This window comes from Felis catus, chromosome E2 (genome assembly GCF_018350175.1).
Source record: "Felis catus isolate Fca126 chromosome E2, F.catus_Fca126_mat1.0, whole genome shotgun sequence".
In the NCBI taxonomy this organism is placed as follows: domain Eukaryota; kingdom Metazoa; phylum Chordata; class Mammalia; order Carnivora; family Felidae; genus Felis; species Felis catus.
The window spans coordinates 58,510,866-58,538,337 of record NC_058382.1 but is presented as its reverse complement, the minus strand read 5'-3'; the positions used below and the strand labels follow the sequence as shown (position 1 = coordinate 58,538,337).

General features: G+C 56.8%; 1 protein-coding gene and 1 long non-coding RNA gene across 5 annotated transcripts; one reads left to right on the top strand and one right to left on the bottom strand.

Annotated features, from left to right (window-relative positions):
• Window positions 1-22,659, bottom strand: IRF8 (interferon regulatory factor 8). 4 transcript variants are annotated; one of them, XM_023245141.2, is made up of 9 exons: window positions 22,517-22,659; window positions 18,687-18,861; window positions 13,628-13,811; window positions 11,169-11,257; window positions 9,634-9,739; window positions 8,398-8,445; window positions 3,774-4,160; window positions 2,909-3,024; window positions 1-2,301 (listed from the first exon to the last, which is right to left on the bottom strand). In XM_023245141.2, exons 2-9 carry the CDS (start codon window positions 18,858-18,860, stop codon window positions 2,125-2,127), a joined length of 1,281 nt encoding a protein of 426 aa, XP_023100909.1. In that variant the 5' UTR covers window position 18,861; window positions 22,517-22,659; the 3' UTR covers window positions 1-2,124. The 4 variants fall into 4 exon arrangements, with proteins under 4 accessions (XP_023100909.1, XP_044902799.1, XP_023100910.1 ...); XM_045046864.1 differs by lacking the exon at window positions 22,517-22,659 and adding an exon at window positions 21,987-22,507; XM_023245142.2 differs by lacking the exon at window positions 22,517-22,659 and adding an exon at window positions 21,992-22,507.
• A 144-nt stretch (window positions 22,660-22,803) lies between these two features.
• Window positions 22,804-26,819, top strand: LOC123382393. Its single transcript, XR_006590693.1, has 3 exons — window positions 22,804-23,017; window positions 25,856-26,064; window positions 26,681-26,819. It is a non-coding gene; the product is annotated as an uncharacterized LOC123382393 (long non-coding RNA).
• The last annotated feature ends 653 nt before the right edge of the window (window positions 26,820-27,472 follow it).

Genomic DNA, 27,472 nt, shown 5'->3' with positions numbered 1-27,472 from the left:
CAGCTTTTAAAAAGGCACTTTATTTTAATAAAGAATAAAAGAGATCAATATACGCTTTAAATGGATACAAAAATAAATATTCATTTAGCATATTCAAGATACACGCTTTACCATTCGTTTGAGCTAGAAACCGAAAGTCGCTGTTCTCTGATGTGATTTCAGAAAACGGGTCTGTTACCCCCAACAATGTGAGGCCGGCTCTGTCCGCCAAAGAGGAGAAGCCACTCTTGCCGCATTTTCCTATATTTTCAGGTGAATTCAAACACACCTATAGGGCCTACGACCATAAAGTCTCACTACATATGCCACGCCTGCGTCACCTTCGTGGAAGCAGCCACAAAAGTGAACCAGTCTTCCTCGGCTTGGATTTTAAAGCAGCGACTCACGGTTACAAGGGGGCCAGGCTGGCAGTCTCGTCCCCCAGATCCCGGCTCCTCCCACACCTCAAGGTGAAAGCCGACAGGCGAGGTCCCTTCGTGCCCCGTCGCTGTCAGTCAGGGCTGGTGGCCACGAGGCTGGGTTATGAAGGAGAAAGAACGGGGGCGACGACTCTTCTCCCCCTCCCACCCCTGCTCCACAGAGAGTTGGGGGGAAAGCCCGCAGACCCTCCCCGACCCTGCCAGGGGTCCACACCGCAAGTGGGACGGGCTCGCCCCGGCCGCCGACTTCCACTGGCAAGGGTCGGCACCCGGCCACCCTCTGCCAGTCCCAGCACATCGCACAGGACACACGGGCGGGGAGGGGGCACCCCAATCTAGCGAAATACAACCGGCTTTTTTCCCAGATAAAAACGTTTAAGTGCTTTTCAATGATGAAAGTGATTTCAGAGCGGTTGTGGAGACGGGGAAGGTCGACGGGAAGGCCGGCCTGCCGCTGCCGTTTTGACACATTGTGGGGCAATAAATGCATCTGATTGGACAGGAAATAGCGTGACGTTCCTCTGGGGCTAAAACTGGGACTCCTCCCCTGGAGTCCCACCACAGGACTCCGTTGAAGAGTAGAATCTGGTGTGGCCCCAGGCCAGGGAGTCCGAGGGATGGGGAAGGCCTTGTCCCTGCCGCCATCCACCCTGTGACCAGGGCAGCGGTAAGAAGCCGACACCTCTCATCCGCGGTCCCCAAGCCACCCGAGCCGCGCCCACACGCTCACCACCACCACCGGCTCGTCGATGGGTTGACAGAGTCAAAGGCACAAACCAAAATGCTTGTACAATCTACAATTACTTTTTGAATCTGTGGTTTCTATCCTGCTCACTTTATGTGAAAAAAAAAAAAATATATCAAAGCAGTTTACAATAGGACAATTGAAAGAATGAGTATTTTTAAAAACAGGTCAAAACCATTTAGAAAGAAGAAAAAGTGAGGGCTCTGGGGTGATTGAATTACAGCAATGAAAACACACACACACACACACACTTAGCTCGAAGCTTCCAGGCAACAAGGGCCCAGAGGAAAAGTCTTCGTTGTCTGGAGGTGAAAACATACCAGCTCACCTGGTGATGGAAGTGCCCTCCTGCCAACGGATCCCAGCAAGGAGGTGCATTCCTGCAACAAGCCAAGAGTTCTGTGCTCGCTTGCTAAAGGGGGGCTGCTATCTAAGTTTTTCTAAACCTTATTAACGTGCTTAAAAGCAGAGACGCTCCACGCGGAATCAAGCGTATCAAATCGCGAATCCACGGCTCTAACGCGAGGTACAGACAAAAAGCAGACTTGTTCTGACAGGTTGATCTCCTACTCCAATTTTTTTTTTTTTTTTTTCCTGGAAGCAGCTCTTTGCTAGTACAACTGAATGCCGAGTCTTTGGAAATATTGATTATCCCGAAATGCTGAAAGAATCTAGCAACTGATGATAATTAGGGGAAATGCAGGGAATACATGTTTTAATCACTGGTTGAAGGTAGTTACAGCATCTGGATCGCTCGGCGCACTTTCCTACGTTTATACCTGAACAGGAGGCGTGACGCGACTCTGTGTCGAACATCAAGCCCTCACGGGACGCCCTTACTAAATTAAGAGCAGATGAAGCCCCGCCCCAGGTCAGAGGGGGCCACATCCTTAAATAATTACGACAGTAACTGTAGTAACGAAACGCGAGACGCGGGCAGGACGGGCCCGAGAGAGAGACTTAGACCGTGATCTGCCGGTTTTCTCTGAAAAAGGGTCTCTGGTGGGAGGCGCAGATGTCTGGAAACATCCGGAAGACCTGGTCCGGCTGGGGCTCCTCGGGAGGCGGCACCGTGGAGCCGGAACCGCAGCTCTTCCTGGCTTCCTCCACCAGCTGCTGGACGTAGAGCTGCTCGATCTACGGGGACGGGCACAGGTCAGACGTGGACGTGGGAAGCCCGGTGGCCCCGCCTGTGGCCCTAGCCAGATTCTCGGATTACCCAGGCCGAAGTTGACACTGGGAACCTCCACGTGAGTCCCACACGAATGAGCCCCAAACAGGCGGTGCAGGGAAAGGGCAAGGGGTCTCCCCACAGGGTCCCGACCTGGCAGCCGGTGGCCAGAACTCCACCATCAGGGTTTCATTCCTTTGACTAGATTAAACAAGGGCTTGCAAAGCCCTAACCCGTTCCTCAGACCTTGAGGCAACCGAACCTTGCTAGAAAGGTAGCGTCTTGCTAGAAAGGGGGTTTTGACTTAAAGCGCAAACAGACAAGAAAGGCAGGGAGAGAACACAAAGACCGTGAGTCCCGGAACGTGGGAAGATGGTTCGGAACGGCAAGAAGGGCGGATGGCAGGAATCCACCAGCCCCGCGTGGAGGTTCACCGTGCGCCCCGGGCCTGCCTCTGCCCGCGGGTGGAGCAGCCCGCTCCCTGTTCTGCAGCCCAAGCGCAAACCGGGTCCCGCCGTGCGGGCCAGGAGATCCGGCCCCGTGGCCAGAAGCCCCACGGCCGCCTGTTCCTACCTGCACAAGAATGAGTTTGGATCGCAAGGGAGTCATATCTGGAAACTCTTCTCCAAAGCACAGCACCACCCTGCTGTCGGGAAGCCGGCTCTGGTTGTTGTAGAACTGTTGGAGCTCTGGGGAGACAGGAGGGGGAGGGGCCCCTGTCGACGCCGCCGGGCCCCGCCACGCTCCGTCCCCGGGGGTGCTCCCCGCGGCTGTCACACCTGAGCCCACCTTTCCGGGGCCCCTTCTCCAGGGAAGCCGCCGGGACTGCTCAGGCCGGGCGGCAGGAGAGGCCTGACCCCAGCTCTGGGCCGGCGCGGTCACGGGGAGAGGAGCAGAGAGCTCTGGGGACGCAGAGAAGGCAGCGGCCACGGCATGACCTCCGGGAGGAGCACCCGGGGCGGGATCCTAGCCACACGCCCCACAGAATAAGTCACGACAGGTACCCCGCAAGCGCAAGCGCCGTCCGCGGACTCAGCGCGCCTCAGAATGTGCACATCAAGCCCCGGGGGGCCTTGCCGAGATGCAGGTCTGACCCCGCAGCCCTCGGTGGGGTGGGGGGGGGGGCTGAGACCCCGCACTTCTGACCGGCCCCCGGGTTACGGGCACACTCGGCGATGCACCTGTGAGCTACTGGGTCCCTTCATCCCCCCGAGGGCCACACAGGAAAGATGTGGTCCTCACACACCCATTCAACACACGGGGCAGTCAAGGCGCGGAGCGATTCCCCAGGGTCGCTGAGCAAGAAAGCGCAGAGCAGGACCCCCCCCCCCCACCGGGGTCCCCAGCTTGGCGGCGTGGGGGGGGGGGGGGGCGCGGCCCGCGGGAGGGAGGCGAGGTCTCTGCGAGCCGGGGGAGGCCAGCCGGCGGTGGTACCGACCTCGGAAGAACTGGCTGGTGTCGAAGACCTGGACCACCTCATCCCGCTCCAGCTTGTTGGGCCTGTCCCTGCGCGGGACGGCGTTGCCGCTGCAGAACACGCGGCCCTGGCACCGCCGCCTGACGAGCACGCCCTGCCGGCTGCTGTGCAGGAGCACGCCCCGCTCCAGGTGCCCGAACAGCTTCCGCGTCACCTGCCTCTGCCGCTCGCTGGGGATGGCGTCGGCCGGCGGGAAGCACACCAGCTCCAGGCCCTCGGGCCCAAGCAGCCCGGCGCCGGGCGGGCCCGGGGGGCTCAGCGACAGGCGGCAGCCCTCGGGGCGGGTGGTGGTGGTCTGGCCCACCAGCTTGCCCCCGTAGTAGAAGCTGATGACCATCTGGGAGAAGGCTGCGGGGAGGAGGAGGGCGACAGGTCAGCTCCGCCGGGGGGGGGGGGGGGGTCCCCGGTCCCTTCCTGGCCGGTGCCCAGCGCTCTCCTGCCTCCCAAGCAGGCCGGTTGGCTCCTCGTGTGCCTGGGACCCCTCGGCATTGCGGGAAGTTCACGCACCCCTTCCGGAAACGGTGTCTTTGTGAGCACGAGGACAAACGCAGAATCACTCAGGAAGCCAGTGACTCGAAATACAAAAGAACCGTTCTCGTTCTCTCTGTTCTCCCGGGGAAGGTCGCAGGGACCGGTACGGTTTAGAAGTCAGTAGAACTGCCCCGTCACACGGCACTCTGTGACCGTGATACGACGTCATATAATACCCGTAAGCGACACGCCGTGTTATCTGTTACCCGACAGATACACCGTCGCTCGTGCTATGGAACAACGGGGCCCGTGACCGGATTCACAACGGACAGAAGTGTGAGATTTGAACTCCAGGTCAGGGAGAACAGACATGTCCTCTTTTCCTTGACACATTCACAGCCCTCTTGGGGTTCCTTGGATTTCAAATCACGAATCCCTCCAAACCCTTCATCTAAGCCTGTTCTTAGAAGAGTCTGAAAATCATTCAAATTAAGTCAACGTTTCCCCAGACGCGTTACACTTAAGAAGGTCGGGGAAGGAGGCAGGGCGGTGACCCAGAGTTAAGCAAATGAAAGGATTATTCAATTTTCGGGGCGCCGGGTGGCTCAGTCGGTTAAGTGACCAACTGGCTTAGGTCACGATCTTGCAATCTGTGAGTTCAAGCCTCAAGTGGGGCTCTGTGCTGACAGCTCAGAGCCTGGAGCCGGCTTCGGATTCTGTGCCTCCCACTCTCTGTGTCCCTCCCCCATGCACACACACACGCATTCTCTCTCTCTCTCTTAAAATAAATAAAAACTTTTTTTGTAATGACATTTAGAGAAAAAGAGCACGTTACCAGGTGGTACCCAGATATGAAAAACCATCGTGAAAGTGGGGCTCCAGTAACTGAAATTTGGGAACCTTTAAGCTAAGGCAGGAATGAAGACAACAGCTAACTTCTGCGACAGTCCCGGAGAAATCTGCATTTTGATAGCTTTAAACTACAAGAATTACAGGCACTATCACCAAACTTGGTGAGTTTAGGGCACCTCCTAAGGGTCCCAGAGCAGTCCAGGGCTGCATTCTAGAGCCACACAAACTGTGAGCTGCCCACCCCCATGGCAGTGCAGCCACCCACACAACAGTCAGGGGCAGCCCTGTGGGTGGCCACCTGCCTCACCCAGGTTAATACTGCTGTGTACTTATAATTTCTTGCCCCCCCCCCAACTGGGCTCTGATTAAGAATCATTTGCTCAGTCAAGTAATAAGACCCCCCGCTGCTGTGGGCACAGGCTCCATCTTCCCCCACATGGGGGTTAAACGGCATTCTAGAACCACTCTGGGTTGGGAGCTTCAGGTGTTCCGGTCCAATTCATTTATATGACATGTGGGAAAACTGAGGCCCAGCTGAGGTCACCCAGCTGGCAAGTGGCAGCTGAGGTCACCCAGCTGGTGAGTGACACATCTCATCCCGTCCAGTTCCCCATCCTGCGCACTGTGTCAGCCCTGGGACATCTGCATCCCCCGATGGCACGCTCCACTTCCTTCGCTCCAGAACATTTCTGAACTTTGTCACAGACGAATGAAACACTACAGACGACTCTTGTCACCACTCCGCACCCTCGCCCCGCCACTGCCGAGGCTTTATCTCACACCAGCGCCTCGCGGCCCAAGGGAGCCACAGATGGGTGCTCTGGAGAGGCCCAGGCGAGGCCTCCTAGGGACCCCAGTGCCACAGGGCAGCTTAGCTTGGGGCCGGTTCGAGCCGGGAAGGCCTGAGCGACGACCGCTGCACCAGCAGTGAGCGGCCAGCAGAGACCCGCAGAGAAGCCGCCACCAAAGCCACCAGGTGGCTCTGGCCAGCCCACCTTGACCTGCCCTGCCCCCACACGGCCACCTGCCCACCGGGGGACAGCCGCCCCACAACAGCAGCAGAGCAACGATGCCAGGAGCACAGACTCCCCGACAACGTGTGAGCCCAGCTGTGACTCTGTGCCTCAGTTTCCCCATCAGCAAAGCAGAGATTGTGGTGGCACCCAGCTCCCCAGGCGGCTGGGGACGAGCAGGAGCTCGGGTGTCGTGCGGTGCTCGTGGGCGGCTCCTGAAGAAATCGGGGTAACAGGACCGGAAGCTAGCCGCGTAGATAAGACTCCCGGAGTCATAAGCCCTAATTCCTGGTCGAGGCAGCACACGCCAGGCGCCGTTCTCAGTGCGCTGAACTGAGGGGCACATTTAACGCTCACGATGCGAGCTGGAGGCTGCTGATCACTCGACGCCTTTTCCAGGTAAGGAGTCGGGTGTCGACAGGTGAAGGCATTTGCTCTGATGGCACAACCACGAAGCGGGGAGAGGGGCTCCCCGGCAGGCCGGCCCTGCACCCGCGTCCTGCAGCGCCGAGCCCGCCCCCTCCGTTTCCGGACACGGCCTTCCCCCTGCCCCACCACTGCAAACACCGCCAAGCACACCCACCCCCCCCCCGCCCCCGGCAGCCACGGGCGTGTCTAGATCCAGCCTGGCGGGGGGGGGGGGGGGGGGGGGGGGACGGGTGGGGGGGGTCGTCCACGCAACTCTGTTGCCAACACTCCACACGGGGAGGTTTCACATAAAGGTCTGGACTTCTGATCCCTCCAGAAAAGCGGGGACACCCAGCCTGGCGGGTCTGAGGCCCGCAGGGCACCGTCTAGCGCTGAGCAGCCGAGGGGCAGGCCCTGCACTCCGCCGTGGCCTCCAGCGCTCCCTACCCGCCCTTCCGCGGCCCCACTCACTCACTACCTCGTCCCCGTGGCCCTGAGAACCGGGCACCCTCGCCATCACCTTGTTTCCACAGGGCGGGGCCAGAGAGCCTGTGGCCCGAACAGAGGGACCTAAGTCCGCAACACCTAGAGAAGGTTTTAGGATTTTCTGTGCACGCGGCACTGCTGTGGGTCGCTCCACCCGCTGTGCGCTGGGACGGGTCTGGAGCCACTCGGCACACTTCCCCCTCACCCGGCTGCCTCGGCCCTGCCCCCGGCTCCTCTCCCGCCCCCAGAGAGCACCGGTCAGCAGACTCCCTGGGCCACAGAGCTGACTAGCTCAGAGGCCTAGCCCCGCGAGCCAGGGCGTCCCGGAGCGGTGACAGGAGTGCGACGAACAGGAACGCGGGTTCTCCGCACTTTGCGGGCCTGGGTGAGAACCTGCCTCCGCCACACCCCGAACACTCGTCCCACGAGGCCCGTGGTCCAGACACCTCTCTGAGCCCCGCTTCCTCCTCCGCACCGGTGGGCCTCTGGGGTCCATCCTGATGGGTCAGGCTGTTCACTTCTCACAGAACTATCAGGAAGGACACGGGCTTTCTCTGCTCGGTCAGGGAGGCCGTCAGTGAGCCAGAATGCAAACTCCAGGGGCCCCGGCAGGAGGTCTGAGTCCCCAGCGTCGACAGACAAAAACGTGGCACAGAGGCCACCCCTGCCCACGAGGGGCGGGAGCCTGGAGAGGACGGCCAGAGGCCATGTCCTGGCTCTGCGGCCCACGTGCTGTGTGACCCAGAGCCTCTGAGCCTATGCGGCGGGAACGATGTGGCGGGAGGTGTAACGGGACGAGGCCTGACCCTGGCGCCTCGCCAGTATTCAGCATCAGCCGCCACCATCAACCCCATCACCACCGTCGTCACCACCACCAGCCCCAGCCCCAGCCCCATCGTCGCCATTAATTAGGACCATCGTTATCACGAACTTGAGCGTGGAAGACAGTAGAGGAAATGGGCACTGGGGACGCTCGCTGACCAGTGACGTTCCTACCAGAAAACTAACGCTACGTCTAATCCTCACAAGGGTCCGGTGAGGTTCTGCCTGGCGTCACACAAGAGAGGCAGGGCTGGGCCTTGAGTCCGTCTGTCCCCCTGCTCTCTCTCCTGCAGAGTCACACTGCAAAGAGCTCTCGGGATCCATCTTTCGGCCCGTTCTGAGAAGAGCCTCAAAACGGCCGGCCCCTGACGTGCTCAAAAAGCAAACAGCGACGAGGATGAACTGGGGTCCTGCCTTCTGACGTGCGATCGGCTCATCCACGGGCCCCTGCGAGCCCACTCGGCCCTCTGGGCTCTGCCGTGCAGGAGCGCCCGCGTCCCACCGCGCCAGCCCAGCCCCGAGCACCCGCGTACCTGAGTGGTGCGGATCGTAGGCACTGTAGCCCGTCACGAGCGGCAAGCCTGTGGGAGAAAGAGAAGGCCCAGTTGAGCGTGAGGAACCAACCCCAACGCACCCCCCCCCAGAAGTTCCCTCCAGAGCCACACGGGGTGTGCTCCCAAGGCCCGGAGGCCCTGCCACAGGCTTCCGCTCAATTCAGTGCTGTTCCCTGCCAGCGCCGTGACCCGCGTTTCAAAAACACGGAAAGCCAGGCCTCGACTCGACCGGCACAGAGGGGGAGGAAACGTCCTCTGTGCTGAGGGGTTTCTGACCAAGTGCCGGGGTGATGCTTTCCTCCCACCCAAGGGCCTGCTCCCGAAAGGTCACTGGACGGCGTGCCCACCCTCCGGGCCTGGTCTCCGGAGGGAAACTGGGGCCTCGGCTCGCTTTCCGGGAGGGATAGCCACCGTGCAGGGAGAGGGGGCTCTCCCAGGGCCCCTGAGGCAAAAGTGCCACCCGCAGCCTGGAGACCTTTGAAGTCAGTTGGGCCAGAGTCACCTCCCAGTCTCCCACAAGGAACAGTCGGGGAAAGAGGCGGAGGGAGGAAGCAAAGAAATCTGTGCTCGTGGAGGGTCGTTCGAGAAGGAAGCGGGCTGGGGGGGAAGTGGTATCAGAAGCTAATTAAGTAATTTATTAAATAAGTGATTATTTATTAATCCCAATGATAATAGGGGTATCATGACCCTATGGGACAGGTCCTGGTGTCTCCATTTCACAGATGAGTAAGCTGAGGCATGAATGAGATCTGCAGCCCCCCCCCCCTGCCAGGGGGCTTCAAATCCAGGGCGCCACGCGGGCAACCCTCGCCCTCCTCCTCTCCTGACGCCCTGCGCTCCCCTTGGCTCTGAGGGGTCCCTAATGTCCCAAGGGAGTGGCTGGCAGACATCCGTGGCGAGCACGAGTGTGGCCGAGACCCCCATCTCCCCTCTGGCCTTGGAGACGTTTGCACACCCCCTCCCTCCCCTCCGACCCCTCCAGGAGCGCAGGAGACAAGCAGACCCCTCCTACGGGGAGGGCCCACGTGCCCCCCGAGAGGCAGTGGCGAAGGGGCCACGGGCATCACTGTGGACTCAGTTACCTTCGATAAAATAGGGCTCACGGTAGAACCACCGCCCCACCTGCCCCCGGCTGCCTGAAGGCTGAAAGGAGTCAGTGCCCAGACCACTCGAACGAGCCCCGCACGCCGGCCGCACTGGGGGTCCCCTCCTCACCTGCGCTGGGCTGCTGGATCCACCAGTCTGAGAGCAGCTGGCCCCTGCAGGCCTCCGGCGGAGAAGGACTCCTTTTGACTACCCCCATGTAATCGTCCACAGAAGGCTGGAGGAACAGGGTGAGAGAGAACAGCATTGTGGTCGGCGGGCTTCCAAAGTGGGGCTCCGGTGTTCGTAAAGGCAAACGGTTTAGACTTAACCAAAGCCACACTGTCAACCTTTTATCCCAAGACAAAGGGAAAGTTTTACTTCGCCTCTTGAAAGGCCTAAGACAAATCCACCAGGCTGAGCGCTCAAACCACGCGCCTGACTTACCGGCCCCTGCGGGACCCCTAATAAGTTTACGGGCGCCAGTTGCAAAACCAAATGGCCACGGGTCACCCAGCTGCCCGGATGCCCCGGGGAAGCAGACAAGCGCTGGGACGCCGAGGCACGGCAACGCCGGACAAACTCGGCCACGACCGGGCAGGCCCCGCGCGCTGTTCCACGCCCACGCTTCCGACCTCTGACCCACTCCTCAACGGATGCGGACAAATCTGGGTAGGAAGCATTTTGAAATCTGCTTTCCTTGGGATCCTGCTGCGCCAACCCAACCTCTCTCAGCTGAGTCAGCAGAAAAGCCTCGCGCAGAAAATGGGACGTTGCTGGAGAGACACGAAGCCCGGAGTCCACTTGGCCTGCTGCCAGAGACCACGCAGAAACTTAACAGCTGCCGTCGGCAGAAAACTCAGCAGCCGAGAGGAGGCTGCGTTTTGTTATCTGCACCTCCTGACAGCCAAGCTACTCTTAAAAGTTCTGGTGCTGCCACAACGGTATCAAGGAGAACATCCACAGCACCCACACCGCCGTGTACGAGGACGCTGCGGGATTATTTCAGCGAGGCGACGTCTGCCTTGTACTGGCCGTAAAAACGGGAGTTAAGAAGCAGATGGCCACAGGAAAAGGGTATTTGGGGAGCAAACACTGGAATCCGAAAACCGTGTGTTTTGCCTCCGGAGACCCCATTACGCCTTTGCTCGTAGCCTATTAACTCGGAGTTGATATGCAGGCCTAACAAGCTCGAAGGCCCGCCTTTCCGATCCATCAAGACCTAAAGCCGCAGATTATGAAACAGGGAGCCCGCCTGCCCTGAGCGCCCCCCTCGAGCATCCATGTGGTCACGACGACCCCAAGCTGCAAGGGAAGTCTTTCTTTCATCGTAGCCTGTCTAAGAAGCCAAGAGAAAGCAGGATGCACTTTTTCTAAGACTGCCAATCGAAATGTTTAAAACATGGCAAGTTTAGGGCGGGAAGAAACGGCACCGGCTCGGAGCCGGCAGCCCAGCCCCGGCGCTCGGGATGGAGGCGGGGAACGAGGCGACGGGGCGGCCAGATGGCAGAGGCTGGCCTCGCCTTCCGTCTCGGGGGAGCAGGTGCCGCTGCCCGAGAGAGCCCTGGGCTCTGCAGGCCTGGCCAGGGCAAGAGGGGTGCCGCTCCTCGCGGGGACCCACGCGGCTCCTCCCAGGGCCCCGGCAGTGCCGCGGGCCGGCCACTCACCTCCTTGATGAGCTCGTCGATCTCAGAGCGCGTGCACTCCATCTCCGTGATGTCGCTCACGCAGCTGGGAGTCGCCATGCCTAACTTGCCTGCGGAAAATCGGACAGGCGCGTGACCAATGGCACTGGGGCACTGCAGCCTTCCGCGAGGCCAAAATCAGAGTGTCGTACTTTTTGGTTTTTTTTTTTTTTTTTTTTTTAAATGCCGAGTTGAAGGAAATAAAAGTCACTGAGTGTCTTCGCTCGTTTGGGAAAAGGCCCAGAAACTATTTCCCGTGATGCTTCAGTCCTCTGACGGGCAAAGTCAAAGGGAGAAGTCAGTTTCGTGGTTTCTAACACTCAGAGGACAAGGACAGTGGTGCGGCTGGGCCCCGTTTGCCCAGATAGAAAACGAGTTCCCATCGGACACACTCTACACTGGGTCCAGGTTCCATTCGTAAGTCAGGCTGTCTGAAGACGCTCAAAGATCTCCCGGCAAAATGCGTGTGCAGATTGGAGTCATTTTTTAAAGTTAATTGACAGGAAATGTCTCCGTGGCCTTTCCAAATATATAGCATGCATCTGTGCACACACGGCAGGCCCACACATGGGGGCCCGGCGGGGGGGGGGGGGGGGGGGCAACAGGCTCGGTCAGGCATGGCTGCAGGCACAGAGCGACCCGACAGCAAGCCCCCCACTTCCTCCCCATCCCCCCACCACAGACCTGCCTTATGAAGTGATCAGAGGGCCACAAACACTTGATTGACCCATCGCTCTGTCCTGACTGCATCTGGATTCTACTTTGAGAGACTCAAGAATTGGCTAGAAGCTGCTGATGGGGGAAGGAGGGGGTGGGGGGGTACCCCCTCCCCCACGTAGCCTGCAAACCACTGAAGGACAGAGCACAGTGGGTCCATTTAGACTTTATGCAAATGCAGCGTCCCTCTGCCCCCTGAGAACCTACTGCTTCTTTAAAACCCACCCCTGCAGGTGATGCTGGCTGCACCCCGTACAAACAAGCTAGGGTCACCTGCCAGCTCAAGCTCGGCCAATCCCAGGGTGGGAGGGACCAACGGAAACTTCTCCATTCCTTCAAACCACAATTCGATTTGTGGCAATGAAAAATTATCCCAAACTTGGAGGTAAGTAAGGCAGAAACGATGCACACTTGGCCTTTCAAAGCCATCCCGGAGGGTTATCTAAGAAGTCTCCCTGTAAGGGCCATCAGATTCTCTGGGGGGTGGTCAGTTTGTTTGACTTACTGTTGACTATCGATTAAGGCTCTGACTCAGTCAAGTTCGGTGCTAATTTACAGACAATTCAGCTCCAAGTAACCGGCAGCACAGATAACCCCCACACTGGGGTCGGGGGGAACACCCACGGGTTGGGCTCGCTGACCATGTGTGACCCATGCTTCCTGTCCTCCGTTCAGTCTTCATCACTATGCTGGCTCCCTCGTGGGTGAGTTAAAGGGCTGAGACCCAGGCTCACCATCTCTTTGGAAGACTCACAGTTTTAACTGTTTTTGAAATTACATGTCGACCCTCTCACCCTTCCCCCCAGTGGGAAGGGCTCGAGTTCAGAATTTCTGCTCGGCCCTAAGGAGTTTCTGAAGGTTCCATTTATTTGTAGATGCCCAGGGCATTCCTGGACCGCTAAAAAACAGGTGAGAAGAGGGTAAGGCTGCAGGGGTCTAATTGCTACATCTAGCGGCTTAATCAATGTGTCAAAAGAACGCTTCAAACCAGTGACGGTGATTAGCTTTTATCCCACGGGCCAGGCCGACTCTGCTGACTCCCAGCAGCTACACAGGCTGCCACTTTGGAAAAGGTTCGGAGGCCAGACCGAGCTCAGCGCATCCCGGTTGATTAGTGATGTCTGACCAGGGTGCCGAATCAGGACGATGGGCTGGGAGGCGGGTTTCCGCCATCCCTGCTTTAATCTCCTGGTAAACACTCTCTCGGGATTCTAGCTAGAGCTGGAAGACCTTTCGGGAATCATCACATGCCAGAGTTCCCACATAACGATCGGGATGCAACCGTGTGCTGCGGCGTATCTGATCTACGGCGACAACGCTAACAGCGCCATCGTCCCCAGACGCATTCGTAACTTTACCCTCCATCCTGTCACCCATCCCTTCTTCGACCACCTGACTGGAGGGATGCCTCATCCACACTGTCCAGGATGCTCGCTCCGGTCTATCCCTGTTCGTTACTGAGCCTCGGGGAGGCCCCACAGTGAGCTCCCGGTCTGACAGCCCCAGCCTCCCCACCCCTTCCTCCCACGGAAGCTGCCACTCGGCCAGCGGATGGTGGCCAGGGTCAGGGGAAAGGGCTCTCCACATCTGCTTACGCAAAGGAGTTGACTGGCAGCTGAGCTAAAACCACTCGCCCAGACTTCCCACCCCAGACCCAGGCTCTCTGGCAGGGCCTGCGGGCCGGGCAGCCTCTGCTGGGCTGAAAACCCGTAAGGGATAGTTACATTTTTGCTCTTCCTCGGGGACGATGCGGTAAACTTTGTATGGCTCTGAAATGTCCAGCTGGGACCGGTCTGTCACCTCCTCAAAATCTGGGCTCTTGTTCAAAGCACAGCGTAGCCTCGTCTTCCAAGTGGCTGGTTCTGCTTTGTCCCCTTCCTTAAATTTCCCTTTAAACACTGCCCAGGCCTGTAGAAACAGAAAGAAGCACATAAAATACGTGGCCGCCCACCCCCACCGGCCCTGCCCACAGGCATCCACGGCCATGGGCGAGACCAGCACGTTCTCTCGCCAGTCCTGACGGTCACTTTTGGCCATCACCTCTAGTTCGAGGACTTTCGGGACAACTTTCTGTGACAGATGTGAAAAGATCAGGGCCAGGAAGGGGCCCCGGGGATCACCCAGCTGAGCCAGAATCCGGCCCAGGGCCTTGGCTCCCATACAGCACACATCTTGGATCTGTCTCTGGGCCATTCCTTCCTGGGACCAAAGGGTCTGGAGGAGCCTGAGGTCAGCTACAGCACAAAGAGGAAGTCGCACATGGTTTCACTAGAATGTTCAAAACAAAGAACAATTTGTTGCTTTTTCAAATCAACCCCTGGCTAAAATTTAGCATGAAAAGGGAACATTTGCAAGAAGTCTGAATGTGGTCATCCGCTGCCTTGCTACTTTTAATAGAAATTTTGTTTTGCATTTTGGCGTTTATTCTAACCTTCCCCGCCCCACCCCCAGGGCCCTGCTTAAAAGGGCAATGAAATGTGTTCTGTCTCTGTTGGTTTTCCACAGCTCTGCTTCTGACCTCTCCGAACCCCTGAGACTCTGAACAAGGACGAGAAATTGAAAGCTGAAGACCTAAAAGCCACAGTGCAGAATGGGGCAGACCTAAAAGAAAATTCAGACAAACATGCGAACGGGCACGGTGTGAAGGTTTCAAAACTGGAATCCAGACACCCCAATGAGGAGGTCACTGCTATCAGGTGAACATAACCTTCGCTGTCAGACGAAACCAGATGCAACTTCCAGCCTGGGACAGCACGCCATCTGGAGGGAATCCCCAGTCCCACTCAGGAAAATGCAGTTCCAAAGGTGACCTCCCCAAGGTGACCCAGCCTGGGGTTAAACACCACTGTCCTCACTTCCGACCCAACTAAACTCCACTACAGCAAGAGTTCTGAAGCTTAATGCCGACACCGGCCCCCTGGGAAGCTCGTGAAATGCAGATGCCTGGGCCCTGCCCCCTGAGATTCTCATTAACTGTGGGTTAGGTCTGAGAATCTGCACCTTTTCCTTTAAATGTTTATTTATTTATTTTGGCGGGGGGGGGGGGGGCGCGGAGAGAAAGCGAATCCCAAATAGGCTCCGAGGGTCGCCTCCCCCTCGGACGCAGACGCAAACTCCCCCCTAGAAATGTGTTCCAAAGCAAATGGTTTTCAGTCCCTTCCGATCTTTTGCCCAAGGATTTATTAACTGCAGCTCAGACCATGCATTGATTTATTTCTTCCAAGGAAGGCCCGTCACGCACCCGCTGAGCAGTAATTTCACACTTCTATTATGTTAAGTCAGAGCTTCTCCACCTCAGCACTGTTGATATTTGGGGTCTGATCGTGCTTTGTGACGGGGGCCGTCCCGTGCGTGGCTGGCTGTCCAAAAGCATCCGTGGCCTCCACCCGCTGGATGCCGGGAGCGCCCCCGCCCCTGTTGTGACAACCCAGTATGTCTCCAGACACTGCCGCACGTCCCCGGGGAGGCGAAATTGCGACACACTCACACTCCCCCACCCCACCCCCGCTTTGAGAACCACTGGTTCACCCACATTACAAACGGACCCCGAGGAGCACGGGCTTAGAGGCATGCTGGGCCCAGCCGGTTTTTAGCTGGAACCGCACGGCCGACGGTAGTACCATCCGTCCACGGCTCGCACTCCCCCGAGAAGACAGCCAGGACATCACAGAACAAAGCGCGGCCCCGCGGTCAGGAAGTGCCCTGGGTCCGTATCAGGTGCCTTGCTTCCAGCCCTGCCCTGAGCCCTTTCGTGGGCTCTCTGCTGGGCTCTGAACCTCCCAGCTTGGCTGGCTGATCTCTCAAGACTCTTCCCGAGCTAACATCTGGCAGAACAGAGCGCTTCTGAGGCCCAGTGACAACAGCCAGCACGGCGGTCAGTGCCCCCCCCCCACCACCACCACATGTGTCCCCCGCCCAGGCACTGCATTCAGCAGCAACCAGCAGTGACCACACACGCTTCCTGACTCAATGTTACGGCCCCATCTCGTGTCTTAAAAATCAAGCACTGTTTTTTTTTCCTCGAAGGCCTACCGGGTTTGAAATATCTGTGCTACTAAGTAAGTTCTAATTCACTCAGGCCTGTCACAAGGCTGGTCGAGGAGAGGAACAACCCTCAGTTAACAAGGATTCCACCCACCCCACCGCCCCGGGTTTATGAAAAGGGGGCAAAATGCTTTTTGAAAAACAAGCGTGAGTGGATACGAGGGCCTCGGTGTGCCCAGGGACGGCACCAAATGAGCTCCGTCCTTTTCAATCCCCATCTCTGGCCCTGCCCCATGAGGCCGGCTGCAGAATCATATCTGCAGACGATGAAGAACGCTCTGGTATAAATGCCTTCTTAAGCTCCACTCTATCCTCTTAACTCACGGATTTTTCAAAGGTTTTCTTTGAATGCTTCGAACAAAAGTTTCTCTACAGAACCAGAAGATCCATAAAATGGCTCTGTGCAACCGAGGCCCGACTGCGGGCTCTTCCCGTGGGCGTCGCGGGGACGCGCCCTCGGAGGACGGGAGCCAGCCAGCATGGCACAGGGCACAGCCACGTGGCCTCCTCCCCCTGTTTCGCACCCGCGTGCCACCCTCCCCGTGGCCAGCAGCTCTGGGGGCCGCCCGCGCCCCCCTCCCACCCGGCTCCTGCCGAGATTGTGGGCTTCTCTCAGATTGCCACACTGGGCGACTGCGAAATGAACGGAAACACTGGGAATCTTACACATTTTTCTCAACGCTGTTGAAACGGCCATGAAGGGCATTGCATAAGACATATAAATCTGGGGCTTTATTTCATTGCCCCCAGAGCGTAAGTTGAAACAGGGAGCTGCGTGAAGGGAGAGGCCTGGCAGGCCACCAGGGGCCTCGGCCAGGGCCCCTCCTCCCCTCCCGAAGAGGCTGCCGTGATGGTCACCCTGAAACCGTGTCCTCGGCACCCCACGCGTCTGCTTAAACCTGCTCACTCTGGCCGCGGTCGGCAGCCTGCCGGGTTCTCAGTGGGGGGGGGGGGGGGGGGGGGGGAGGGGATGTGCCCCCCCCCCCAGCGGGTCTGGTAATGTCAGGACGCCTTTGGTCGTCACACTGGGAAGAGGCGTTACTGGCATGTAGTCGGCTGAGGTCAGGGGTGCCGCTGAACGTGCCCCAGTGCCCAGGACGGCCCCCCAAGGAGGAACTAGCTGGCCCCAGATGCCAACAGGGCCAAGGCTGTGGGGCTCTGGACTGTAGCCATCTACCATCCAGAACTCCCAGCGGGCCCAGAGAACCTTGGACACTGTTTAAATGTAGCTAGAGCCACTCCCAAGAGAGGTCCACCACGAGCCCCAAAGGCAAAAGGCACCACCAAGAGTGATAAGGGAGCCATTACCATTGCCAGGCTCCTGAGCCGGGGTCCTCCAGGGGAAGAAATCTGCTGGACACTCAGGCTACATGGGGCCCCCTGAAGGCGACTGAGTGCACTCGTGTCCGCCCGCATGTGCCCACTTTTCTGGAAGAGGGCCAGTAACTGGCAGCAGGTTCCCAAAGAGACCCACGCCCCCGGATGACAGAGGTGACAGAATTGCTCAGATGCGGAGCCTCCCCGCAAAGCCCAGAAGCACTGATTACGCCTCTGAAGCCAGCTGCGACCTGCCTATGCTCCGCTCTGGGGCCAGGGATGATCTCCGGTCGCTTCTGTTTGGTTGGGCCAGCGGATCAGTCATCCCTGGCGAAGCATCCGGGCGCTGCGCTGGGGTCCCGCAGGCCTGCGCTCCCTCCCTCACCACGGCCCAGGGTCCGGTTCCGCCCTTCCACAACTCAGCCCGCCCCGCTCCTCCCCCATACTCACTCCCATACCCCCATGCCCACAGAACAAGGGAGAGCTCAGGGTCAGCCACCTGCGGTGCGTCTGTTTGCAAACACAGAAGCCTGGGCTCACCTTGACCGAGGGATCCAAATCTCCCAGGGAGAACGCAGCAGGGAGCCTGCATTCCTGGAGCCTCAGAGAAACCCACGGGTGACGATCACCCCCAGGGGAATGACAAACACCTCTGCTTATGGGTACGGCTCGGGCTCGCTCGGGGGCAAGGGCTCATGCTTGGGCTGCCAGGCTCCATCACCCAAGAGCCATGAGATCTTGGACAAGTCCCTTCTCTCGGGGCCTCTACAGAGGCAGGAGAGCAGCACAGCCGTGTGTGGAAGGAAAAACAAACACGTGGGCCAGGCCTGGCACGGGGCGAGCTCTCACTGGGCGCTGGCGGTAAATAGCGAGCCTCTCCATGCTTGGGTACTTCTTATTCTCAAGGGAAGGAAGACTATTTTAGATATCTGCTGCCGCCTCAGGACACCCTATGTGACCAGGCCCCGGAAGTCATGACAGATGGTATCTCTCTCATCTGAGCCGACCCTACACTGCCAGGCAGATAACCTTGAAAAATGAAGACTTATGCCCTTCCTAGAATTTTTTGTGGATGTAGGCGGTAGCGTCCGGGGGTCTCAGGGCCTCGGAGAAGTACTCTCACTCCCGCTTCACTAGTCCTCGTGCAAAATAAACGGTGGTGTCGGTGATAAAGGTGCCCTCAATTTCCTCGGGGGGAGAATGCCAACAACACACAACCTCGAAGGGATTCGATCACACATACAGTAGATGCAAAATCACCCGGTATATATTTCTGAGACACGTTCAGCACTCAATCGATGTTTGTTTTAAGAAAACAGGTTAATTTTCCAGCAAATAAGAGAGGTGTCACTCAACCCCTCCATGGGCCTGCAGGGAAGACAGAAACCACTGGTGACGCGGGGAGGGAGTTCGAGTCTGTACCTTGAAAATGGAGGCATCCACTTCCTGATTATAATCTTGTTTGCCAGCGTGTTTCCAAGGGATCCGGAACATGCTCTTCTCATCGTTTTCCCAGATCAGCCCCGGGTACATGTTGCTGTCGATTTGCTCGATCAGCCACTGCCGAAGCCGCCGGCCACCGTTCCGGTCACACATCCTTGGAAAGGAAATAAAACACATTCTGTGATATTACAAATATCGTCCCGTTAATCGCAGCGCCCCATGTACTGGCACACCAAACAGCACTGACAGGAAGATCAGAGGGTTGCCACACAGGTGCCAGCCTCGGGGAAACCCACGGACCTGAGACGCCGGGCCACCTGCCGAGGGGAGGCCATGCCTCCCCTGGGCCTCAAACCCCCGAAGGAAAAGTGGAAGCTCCCCGGGAAATCTGCAGCTTCCCAGCAGCCAGACGTCAGCCCCTCCTAGGGTTCCGCCTGGTACTCCTTCCAGCTTTCGCCCCTCGCTCTGGTTTGGGCAGACAGCCCCATCTAAGGACACCTTTCCGCTTACAGTACGAGATGGGGAGGAATCACTTTTACACTGTCAGGTCCCTTTAGCGAGCAGCTCGCCCCTCCGAGAGCAAGCTCCATTACTCGATGCCCAGTCTGACCAGTGTTCATGAGTAAATATGACATCTGTGTGTGCCAAGAAAGAGGAGATCCTCAAGGCTATCCCTTTGAGATGGTTCCTTCACGGCTGGGCTAACGATAAGACCAAGAGTCTGGGAATGAGACAGAGCTGGGGGCCCACTTGAGTCCCGCCATCTCCCAGCTGAGTGACCCTGAACCATCATTTAACCTTGGGTGCCAGGCACCCAGGCTGAAGCCCCAGGACAAGTATCAATACTTTGCGTCATTGCGATGAGGGCTCAGAGGATGTGTATAAAGCACCTGAGGCCATGCCCGGACCTTAGAAGGTTCTCTCTAAATACCAGCTGTCATTTCTTCCAACTTTCTTCCTCGGGAAGTCTTACGACCAACGGGGACAAAAGCAAGGAAACCCACTCTGACCACTGGACACACCAAGTTAGCCGGGCTAGACTCTTCCAGAAGGCACCAGAATTTGGGGATCTCACCAGGGTGCCCAGAGACATCCTTTGGAGGAACATTCTTGCCAGAACAGGCAGCTTTCCCAACAGCCCAGAGAAAAAGAGAGAACAGTCATGCCACATCAACTCATAGCCCACATTTACAAGAACAGGGGTGGAAATCCCCTAGGCGGTTGGACAGACACCCACCAAAAAAAAAAAAAAAAAAGCATTTCTATTCCTCTGATTAAAATGTGACCTCTTCGGGTAAATCGGTTTGAGACAATCAGTGGAGACAAGACACAATGTCTTCCAGAATACAGTCACATCCAGAGCCATGCCGGTCCATAACGTACATGACTCGGAAACCAGCCACCCTGCAGGAGGCTGTCGGACCGGAAGGGGGTCCGGGTCCCAGAGAGAAGGTGAGTCCCCGGTGCCAGCTGTAACTTTTCCATGCCCACCTGTGGACGTAAAAGGAGTGAAGCACGTGGGATAGAAATTGGACTTGGATTTGGAAACTGCAGACCCAGCAAAGGCTTTGCTCCAACTAGAGACAGGTGTTTGGGAAAACCACCTGAACGCCTCTGAGGCTCTCCTCATCTGCACAGTGAGTGCATCTCAAGCATCCCAGAATTCCAAAAACAGTCCCCGCATGTATAAGTAAGAAGGTACAGATTTAGGAGGGACACCTAGTAACAGAAAGAGAACGACACCACCAAGCCCTCCCCTCCCACCCCCCCCCCCCGCCCCGGAAAAATAACCTCGCAGAGTACTGATTCCTACAGATCCCCCCTGGAGAAAAGACAGGAGACTGTCCCCTCGCTTGAGGAATGAGCTGTGTGCAGGAGGAGGGTGAGGGGCCAGAACACGATAGAAGGGGCGGTGTCTGCGGGTCTGTCAATTCAATGAAATGTGCCCACTCAGGAGTATTTTGTTCACCCTCTTAGTACTAGCTTTATAAACCCCGTCCGTGTTCCAGGAGCCCCCTGAAATGAAAAGCAAGATTTTGTTTGTACGGATGCTTTTCTAGAAAGTGAAGCAACACCCTCTTATTGAGATTTCTAATGGATTCACAACTCCCAAAATTGTTAGGAACAACTGCCTTGCTGATTTATAAGAACAGGAAAAGAGAAAAGACAGAGAGGGGCACTGAGAGGAAAAGTGATTACGGGACATGAAAGTGGGACAACACTTTAGAAGCCATCTAACGCAGCCGGTTTGCTCACAGGAGGGAACATGGAGACCCAGAGAGGCACCCTGACCCCCAGGCACCCCGGCCGGCGTCTTCCTTCACTGACTCTGCAGAGAAAAACCACGGTTAAGTCACGAGATCTAAGCACATGGGCCGCCCTACCTAAACTTTCACTGAGATCACCTCTAAGACTCTAAACAGCAGTAAAAGCCAAGATTCTAGCTCGATGATGACCCACAATGATTTATTGAACGCTAACAAATTAATTCCACCAAATGCCAAGCCAGAAAAAAATGTATAAGTCCAGTCACATGTTTATAACTTCCTCTTCCTTGATTTTTAGGTAATAATTCTCTTTATGGGCCAGGTCCTATCTGGAGCTAATCTGCATCCCAATAAATGAGTCCGGGGGGATCAGGCTTCCCAGGCAGGAGATGATAAGACGCTTAGCCTGGGCCCCACCCAACCCAGATTCCAGGATGTGCCCATGAGGCCACAGAGGACTCACCTCCCGCACTCCTCAGGGCCCCTGGGCATTTGCCTGGTGGCCACAAATCCCCATCTCCCCTGACCCCAGACCAAAAGCATCAAAGCCATTTCTTGCTTGGGCCTCAATCTTTCTGAAATGACTGAACCCAATTCTGTTCATGGAGGAACCGGACACAACCCCAAAGGACAGGCTCAGAACCTTCATTTAAGGACCAGCTCCTAATTTAGGTTAAAAAAAAAAAAAGTGTCATATCTCCCCATATGTTGAAGGGTTATGTTGTTTTGGGTTTTTTAATGTTTATTTTTGAGAGAGAGAGAGAGAGAGCGCGCGCACGAGCAGGGGAGAGGCAGACACAGAATCCCAAGCACGCTCCAGGCCCTGAGCTGTCAGCACAGAGCCAGATGCAGGGCTCCAACTCAGGAACCATGAGATCATGACCTGAGCCGAAGTCAGATGCTTAACCCACTGAGCCACCCAGGTGCCCCCAGGGATAGTCTGAAGTTCTGGAAAATTCAGTCTCCAGTTTCCATTCACAACACCCTCCACAACCTTGGGGAAGCAACATACCTCACCTGAGAAAGTCTCCCCTTGGCCCTGGAGCTTATACACCAAAATGCTCCCGTTTGCTGTGAGCCCTACACAGCCTTTCTCGCCAGGGACCACTGGGCTATGACAGGAGCAAAGGGCCGCAAACCCACTCATAAATCCTAACTGTCAGCAGGCAGAAGAAAACCCCAGGGCGCACCCCTCCACAATGCAGGGCACACAGCCTCGGCGAGTTTCCGGGCAGTTTCTGGGTCGTGACCCTCCAAGCGTTCCTCCAGGCAGCAGGACTTGGGCGAGACCCAGGGGCAGCTCTTGCCAATAAAGGGGTCAATACTTCCCCTCGTTAGACAGGCCATTCTAAAGTTTTCCGGGCAAACCAGATTTTAAGAAAAGTGGGATTATTTTTTGTCAAGCATCAGCCATTTAGGGAGCGGCCACCCCATGCTCAACGCCTGGACTTTGGGTTTGGGCTCCGGAGGACCAGCAGAGGGGGAGGAGAGACAGAGCCGGGCCGGCCCGCAGCCTGGGCCCGCTCCCGCCCAGCCGCCTACCTGCCGCCGCGCGCGCCCGGCCCTCCGCCCGCCTTCGGCGCCGCCGCCCGCGTTCCCACGCTCGCCGCCGCGCTCCAGGGATGCGGCCTCGGGCTCGGGCGCCCGCGCGAGTGTAGGGACGGGGGGCGGGCCCGGGGCGCCGAGCGACGGCCGCGCAGGCCAATGGGCGCTGCGGGGCCTCCCGGGTGGCCCAATGGGCGCGGACGCGCCGCCAGGACCGCCCAATGGGCGCGGCCCCTCCGGCCCGCCTTCTTCGAAGCGCTCAGCTTTCCGAGAAATCACTTTGCGCAGGGGCGGCCGCTGACGGCCCGGGTGCCCTTCCGGGGTCCCCGCCGGGGGTCCCGGGGGCGGCGCGGGACGGGGGGTGTCCGCAGGAATTCCCGAGGGGACTCGGGGGCGTCCACGCGCCCAGGCCGAGGGCAGGGCGGGCGGTGGGTGTCAGATGGCGGAAGTCAAGGCGCTGCCAGGTTCTCGGGGCGATGCTGGGGTCATACCGCGGAGGTGAGGACACGTCGGGGCTGGGGCGAGGGTCAGATGGCGGCCTTCAGGACACGGTGGGGCTGGGGCCGGGGCCGGGTTCAGATTCCAGAGTCAGGGCTCTGGGATTTATGATGGGTGTCAGACGGCAGAGGTCAGTGGAAGTCACGGCTGGGATGGTGGGGGCCCAGAGGTCAATGCTGCAGACGGCCTGTGGGTCCCTGCAGAGTGACCCCCAGGGTGCCCACCCAGCCCTGGTCAGGCTATCATCTCTGTGAGCTGCGTGGGAGGCATCCGCCACCCGGAGGAAGCCCCTAATAACATGTTCAAACAATGGCCAACCTTACATCCGACATGTGTCTACTTATAGACCTGGTCCTAGATGACAAATGCTTGCAATTGACCGGGAGTGTTTAAAAAAAAAAAAAAAAAAGTGCCCAGCTAAAAAGGTATCCGAAACCACTGACCTCTGAAAATCAGAAATAAAAACAGGACTGTCTAGCATACTAGTGCTAGAATGTCCAATTAGGGAAATTTTCATCATAAATTATTTTCCCCAGAAAATGTCACTTGTGTTGAGGCAGGGTCCTCTGTGGGTCTGTGTCCAGTTTCCAGCCCCTTGTGGATGTAAGCTGGCATTTACTATATATGGGAGTGCAGTGGGGGGGCAACAGTGGTGACGGAAATGACAAAGAAAACCCTCGAAGACAGAAGGAAAAAAGACACGTTTCCCCACACTCAGGTCTGGGGCAGCCTTATATAGAGAAGAAGGAGAGCCTTCATTGGTTTCCATGGCCTCATCGGCCACTAATACACAAGCATCGGTGTTTTCCGAGCCATTTATTCATTAGGCTTTTCAAGAACCTATAGAAATGTTTGAGCCTGAAAAAGAAATTTTATTGGCCCCAAAATGCAAAAAGTACGCTGCCAGTTTGAAATTACTAAACGCTCAAAGAAAAGCCCCCAAAACATAATGTGCCAACATCAAATTGTAATTTATTAACTGATAAACATTCCATCGTCTTTGAAAACCACATGTAAGTTAGAAATCACTTGGTAAGAATTTCCTGACACCATGATTGCCAGGAAGTCATAGCAATCAAAAATTAGATGAGTTCCCTGTCACCAAATAATTTCAAGTGAAAGCTATTTTTTCAAAGCTCAAATTCCTTAAGAGTAGTTGGATAATTTTGTGGGAGTATTTTGATATGTCTGTTAGGATGTGGGACAAGCTTCCCGAGCTCAGAAATGCTTTAAAGAGGCTGCATGGATGTTTATAGTCCTACCTTTTCACAAACGTGCCCCTTAAGCTACCCAGAGTTACTGACCGATCAGTGCTGCCCACCACACAAAGATGTGTGCTCAACACTCCAGTTGGGTAAAGACAGGGGCACACAAATATAGAGAAGTCAGCCCCGGAACCGTCACAGCATGCATTACTGGCGGTAGGTGTCACTGTATACATTACGGGAGCCGTTCACAATACACGAGCTTGCGTAAAACTGCTCCTGAAACCCGTATTTTCACCGTGGTAATTCCTCACTGCCTAGCGACAATTTCTAACCTTAGCTGTTTAGCTCTGTTCTTACTTAATGAGCATTTATTGAGCCACGGCTGTGGGTTAGATACGGTGCCACGGACCGAAGACCCAAAAAAAAAAAGAGTCTCTGACCATTCCTTCCTCTCCGGTGACCTGCCAGCACCCCATAATCCAGGTAGACTTCACCCTGGTCTCTGCCACAGCCGTGGGCACCTTCGTCCTCCGTGTCTCTGCGTGTCCCACCCGTTCCCCCTGCTGAAGCCTCTCCCTCCAGGATGGACTCCCTGTGGCTTCACAGCACGTCTAGATGTTCATCTTGGCATCTAGAAACCATACCCTCCTGGGGCGCCTGGGTGGCTCAATTAAGTGTCCGACTTCGGCTCAGGTCACGATCTCACAGTTTGTGAGTTCGAGCCCCGCGTCGGGCTCGCTGCTGTCACCACAGAGCCTGGTTCGGATCCTCTGTCCCCGCCTCTTCGTGGCCCCCCTCCCCCGACTCTCGTGTCCTCTCTCTCTCTCTCTCAAAAATAAACATTTAAATAAGTAATCAAATAAATAAATTATAAAAACCATACCCTTCCAAAATCACCTCTTACATCATCTGACCTGAATCCTCTCCCTGGGTCGCAGCCTGCCAACGCGGTCAGAACAGCACATTGTGCAGCCGGGCCCCGGTTCAGATCCCAAGTTCCTGGCTTACTAAACGTGTGACCTTGAGCAGAGGAGTTAACCCTCCTAAGCTTCAGTTTCCTCGTCTGTATAATGGCGCTGATGATACTGTTATGTTACATCATTTGAAATCGCTGATATCCAGTTGCTTTCTGCTCTACAGAAAGGGCAGTTTCGCATGGTTCAGCCTAGTCACGCCTGCCTCTTAGGATTAGCGAGGGTTGGTGAGACCGTGGGGGGCGCCAGGGAGGGGGCGGGCTCAGTAAGGGAACTGGTGGAGAGATTTCTCAGGGGGGGAGATTTTCATTTTCCAGTGTCCACCTTTGCACTTTCCAAGCCAGGCTTAGAGAGGAGGGTTCAAGACAGCTCGGAAATGTGCTCGCTGGGAGGACAGGTGTCAACTCCCTCCTGAGAAAGCCTGGGGCGGGGGCTCTAACTCCTGTTCTGGAAACCTACCGGGCAAGGGAGACCTACTGGTCGTGGCACCGAGCACGTCTGATGAGCGGGTCACAGCCCCCAGCCTGTGCCTTGTACTGTTCATCATCTACCTAAACACACTAAAAAAATCTCCAAATCTCTATTCATTTCCTGTGTCTGCTGTAACATCACCAATAACTAAAGGCTTAAAACAGCACACATTTATTATCTTGCAGTTCTGGGCGTCAGAAATCCAGCCCAGGTCTCGGGGGACTAAGATCAAAGCGTCCACGGAGCTGCGTTCCTGTGTCTTTCCAGCTTCTTCCAGCCGTGTTCTGGCCTTGGGGCCCTTTCCTCCATCTTGAAAGCCACATCCCATCACTCTGCCCTTTTCTTCTGCCTCCCTTGTCACCCAAAATTCATGCGCTGAAATCCTCACCCCACGGTGATTACGAGGCGAGATAGCCCCTCCTATTAGGATAACCCCTCAGTTGCATTAGGAGGTGAAGCTTTGCGGAGGTGATGGGGCCGTGACGGCGGGGCCCTCGTGAACGGGAGTAGGGCCCTCGTGAAAGGACTCCAGGGACTTCCCTCCCTCCTTGCCGTGGGAGGACACAGAGGAGGCAGCCGTCTAGGAAGCGGGCCCTCACCAGACACGGAACCTGCCAGCACCTTGAGGGTGGATTTTCCAGCCCCCAGAACTGCGAGAGACCAATCTGTGCTGTAGATAAGCCACCCAGTGTGCGTGTTTTGTCATAGCAGGCCCAAGAAGCTAAGACATTCCTCTCCCACATTTAAGTGCCCTGTGATGACACCAGGTACACATGCATTTCCCACCGGCGTCATCCAGGACACCGTCCCCACCTGAGGACACTGTCCCCACCCAGCTGATTAGTACCTTCAATCCCATCTGCAAACTGACTTTCCCTTTGCTGTGTAAAATGACACGTTCCCAGGCTCCACAGATTAGGACCCAGGTGTCTTTGGGGCCATTACTCTGCCTGCCACACTATCCCTAAAATCCGACTCAAGCCTAACCTTTTTTTTTTTTTTCCCTCCAGCCTTTGACCCTCATTTTAAACGCACTGGACTCCAGCCACACGGAAGTCTTTATAACATAATTTGTGGGACACATTTATGAACGATTGCGCTGAATTCTCCTTAAGATAAAGAATAAAACCTTGCTCTGGTTTAGCACGCCTACTTAGCACAGCCCTGAATTGGGCGGGGGGGGGCCTTAGACAGACAAGAGGTGGTCTCGGGCGACAAGAGGAGAGAAAGCTGGAAGAACATTCTTTTGTCTTTGTGCTCTAGGAGAGTTTTTTTTTTACACTCCTCTTAGCTGAGTGTCTCCAAGAACCCTCGGTTGTGGTACTTCACTGGAAGGACTCACGAACTCAGCACAGAGTTGCACTCACGGCCAGGATATTCTAAGGACAGGACATACAGCACGATCTGCAAAGGCACATGGGCAAGGTCTGGGGGAACAGGGGCCAGCTTCCGGAGCCCTCTCCCTAGGGTCACACAGGACACACTCAATTCCCCAGCAATGCGCTGTGACAGCAAGTGTGACGTGGCATCCCCCAACGATACTCGGTGGGGGCTCAGTGCCCGGGGTTTCATCGGGGGGCCGGTCCCGTGTGCGCCCACCTCTGCCTGGCACGTGCCCAAATCCCGGCCTCCCAGGAGAGGAGCAGGTGTTCACCACCAGCCACACCGTTTGCACAGTGTTGGCACAGGGAGCCACTCTTGTCGGTTCTGGGAGTGGGGGACCCTCCCCGAATCCCGGATGCCGGCCGAGGAACGACCTTGCCAACAGGCCTTCCTGGGGCCCACGGTCTCAGCCCTGCCGC

What these genes read in the sequence shown, in the direction of transcription:
- IRF8 (XM_023245141.2), bottom strand. Translation starts at nt 18,860, where the DNA reads ATGTGTGACCGGAACGGTGGCCGGCGGCTTCGGCAGTGGCTGATCGAG. An exon ending in CTACGATCCGCACCACTCAG is followed by an intron (nt 4,161 to 8,397) that starts GTACGCGGGTGC and finishes TCCTCCCCGCAG; the next exon opens with CCTTCTCCCAGATGGTCATC. An exon ending in CCAAACTCATTCTTGTGCAG is followed by an intron (nt 2,302 to 2,908) that starts GTAGGAACAGGC and finishes CCGTCCCCGTAG; the next exon opens with ATCGAGCAGCTCTACGTCCA.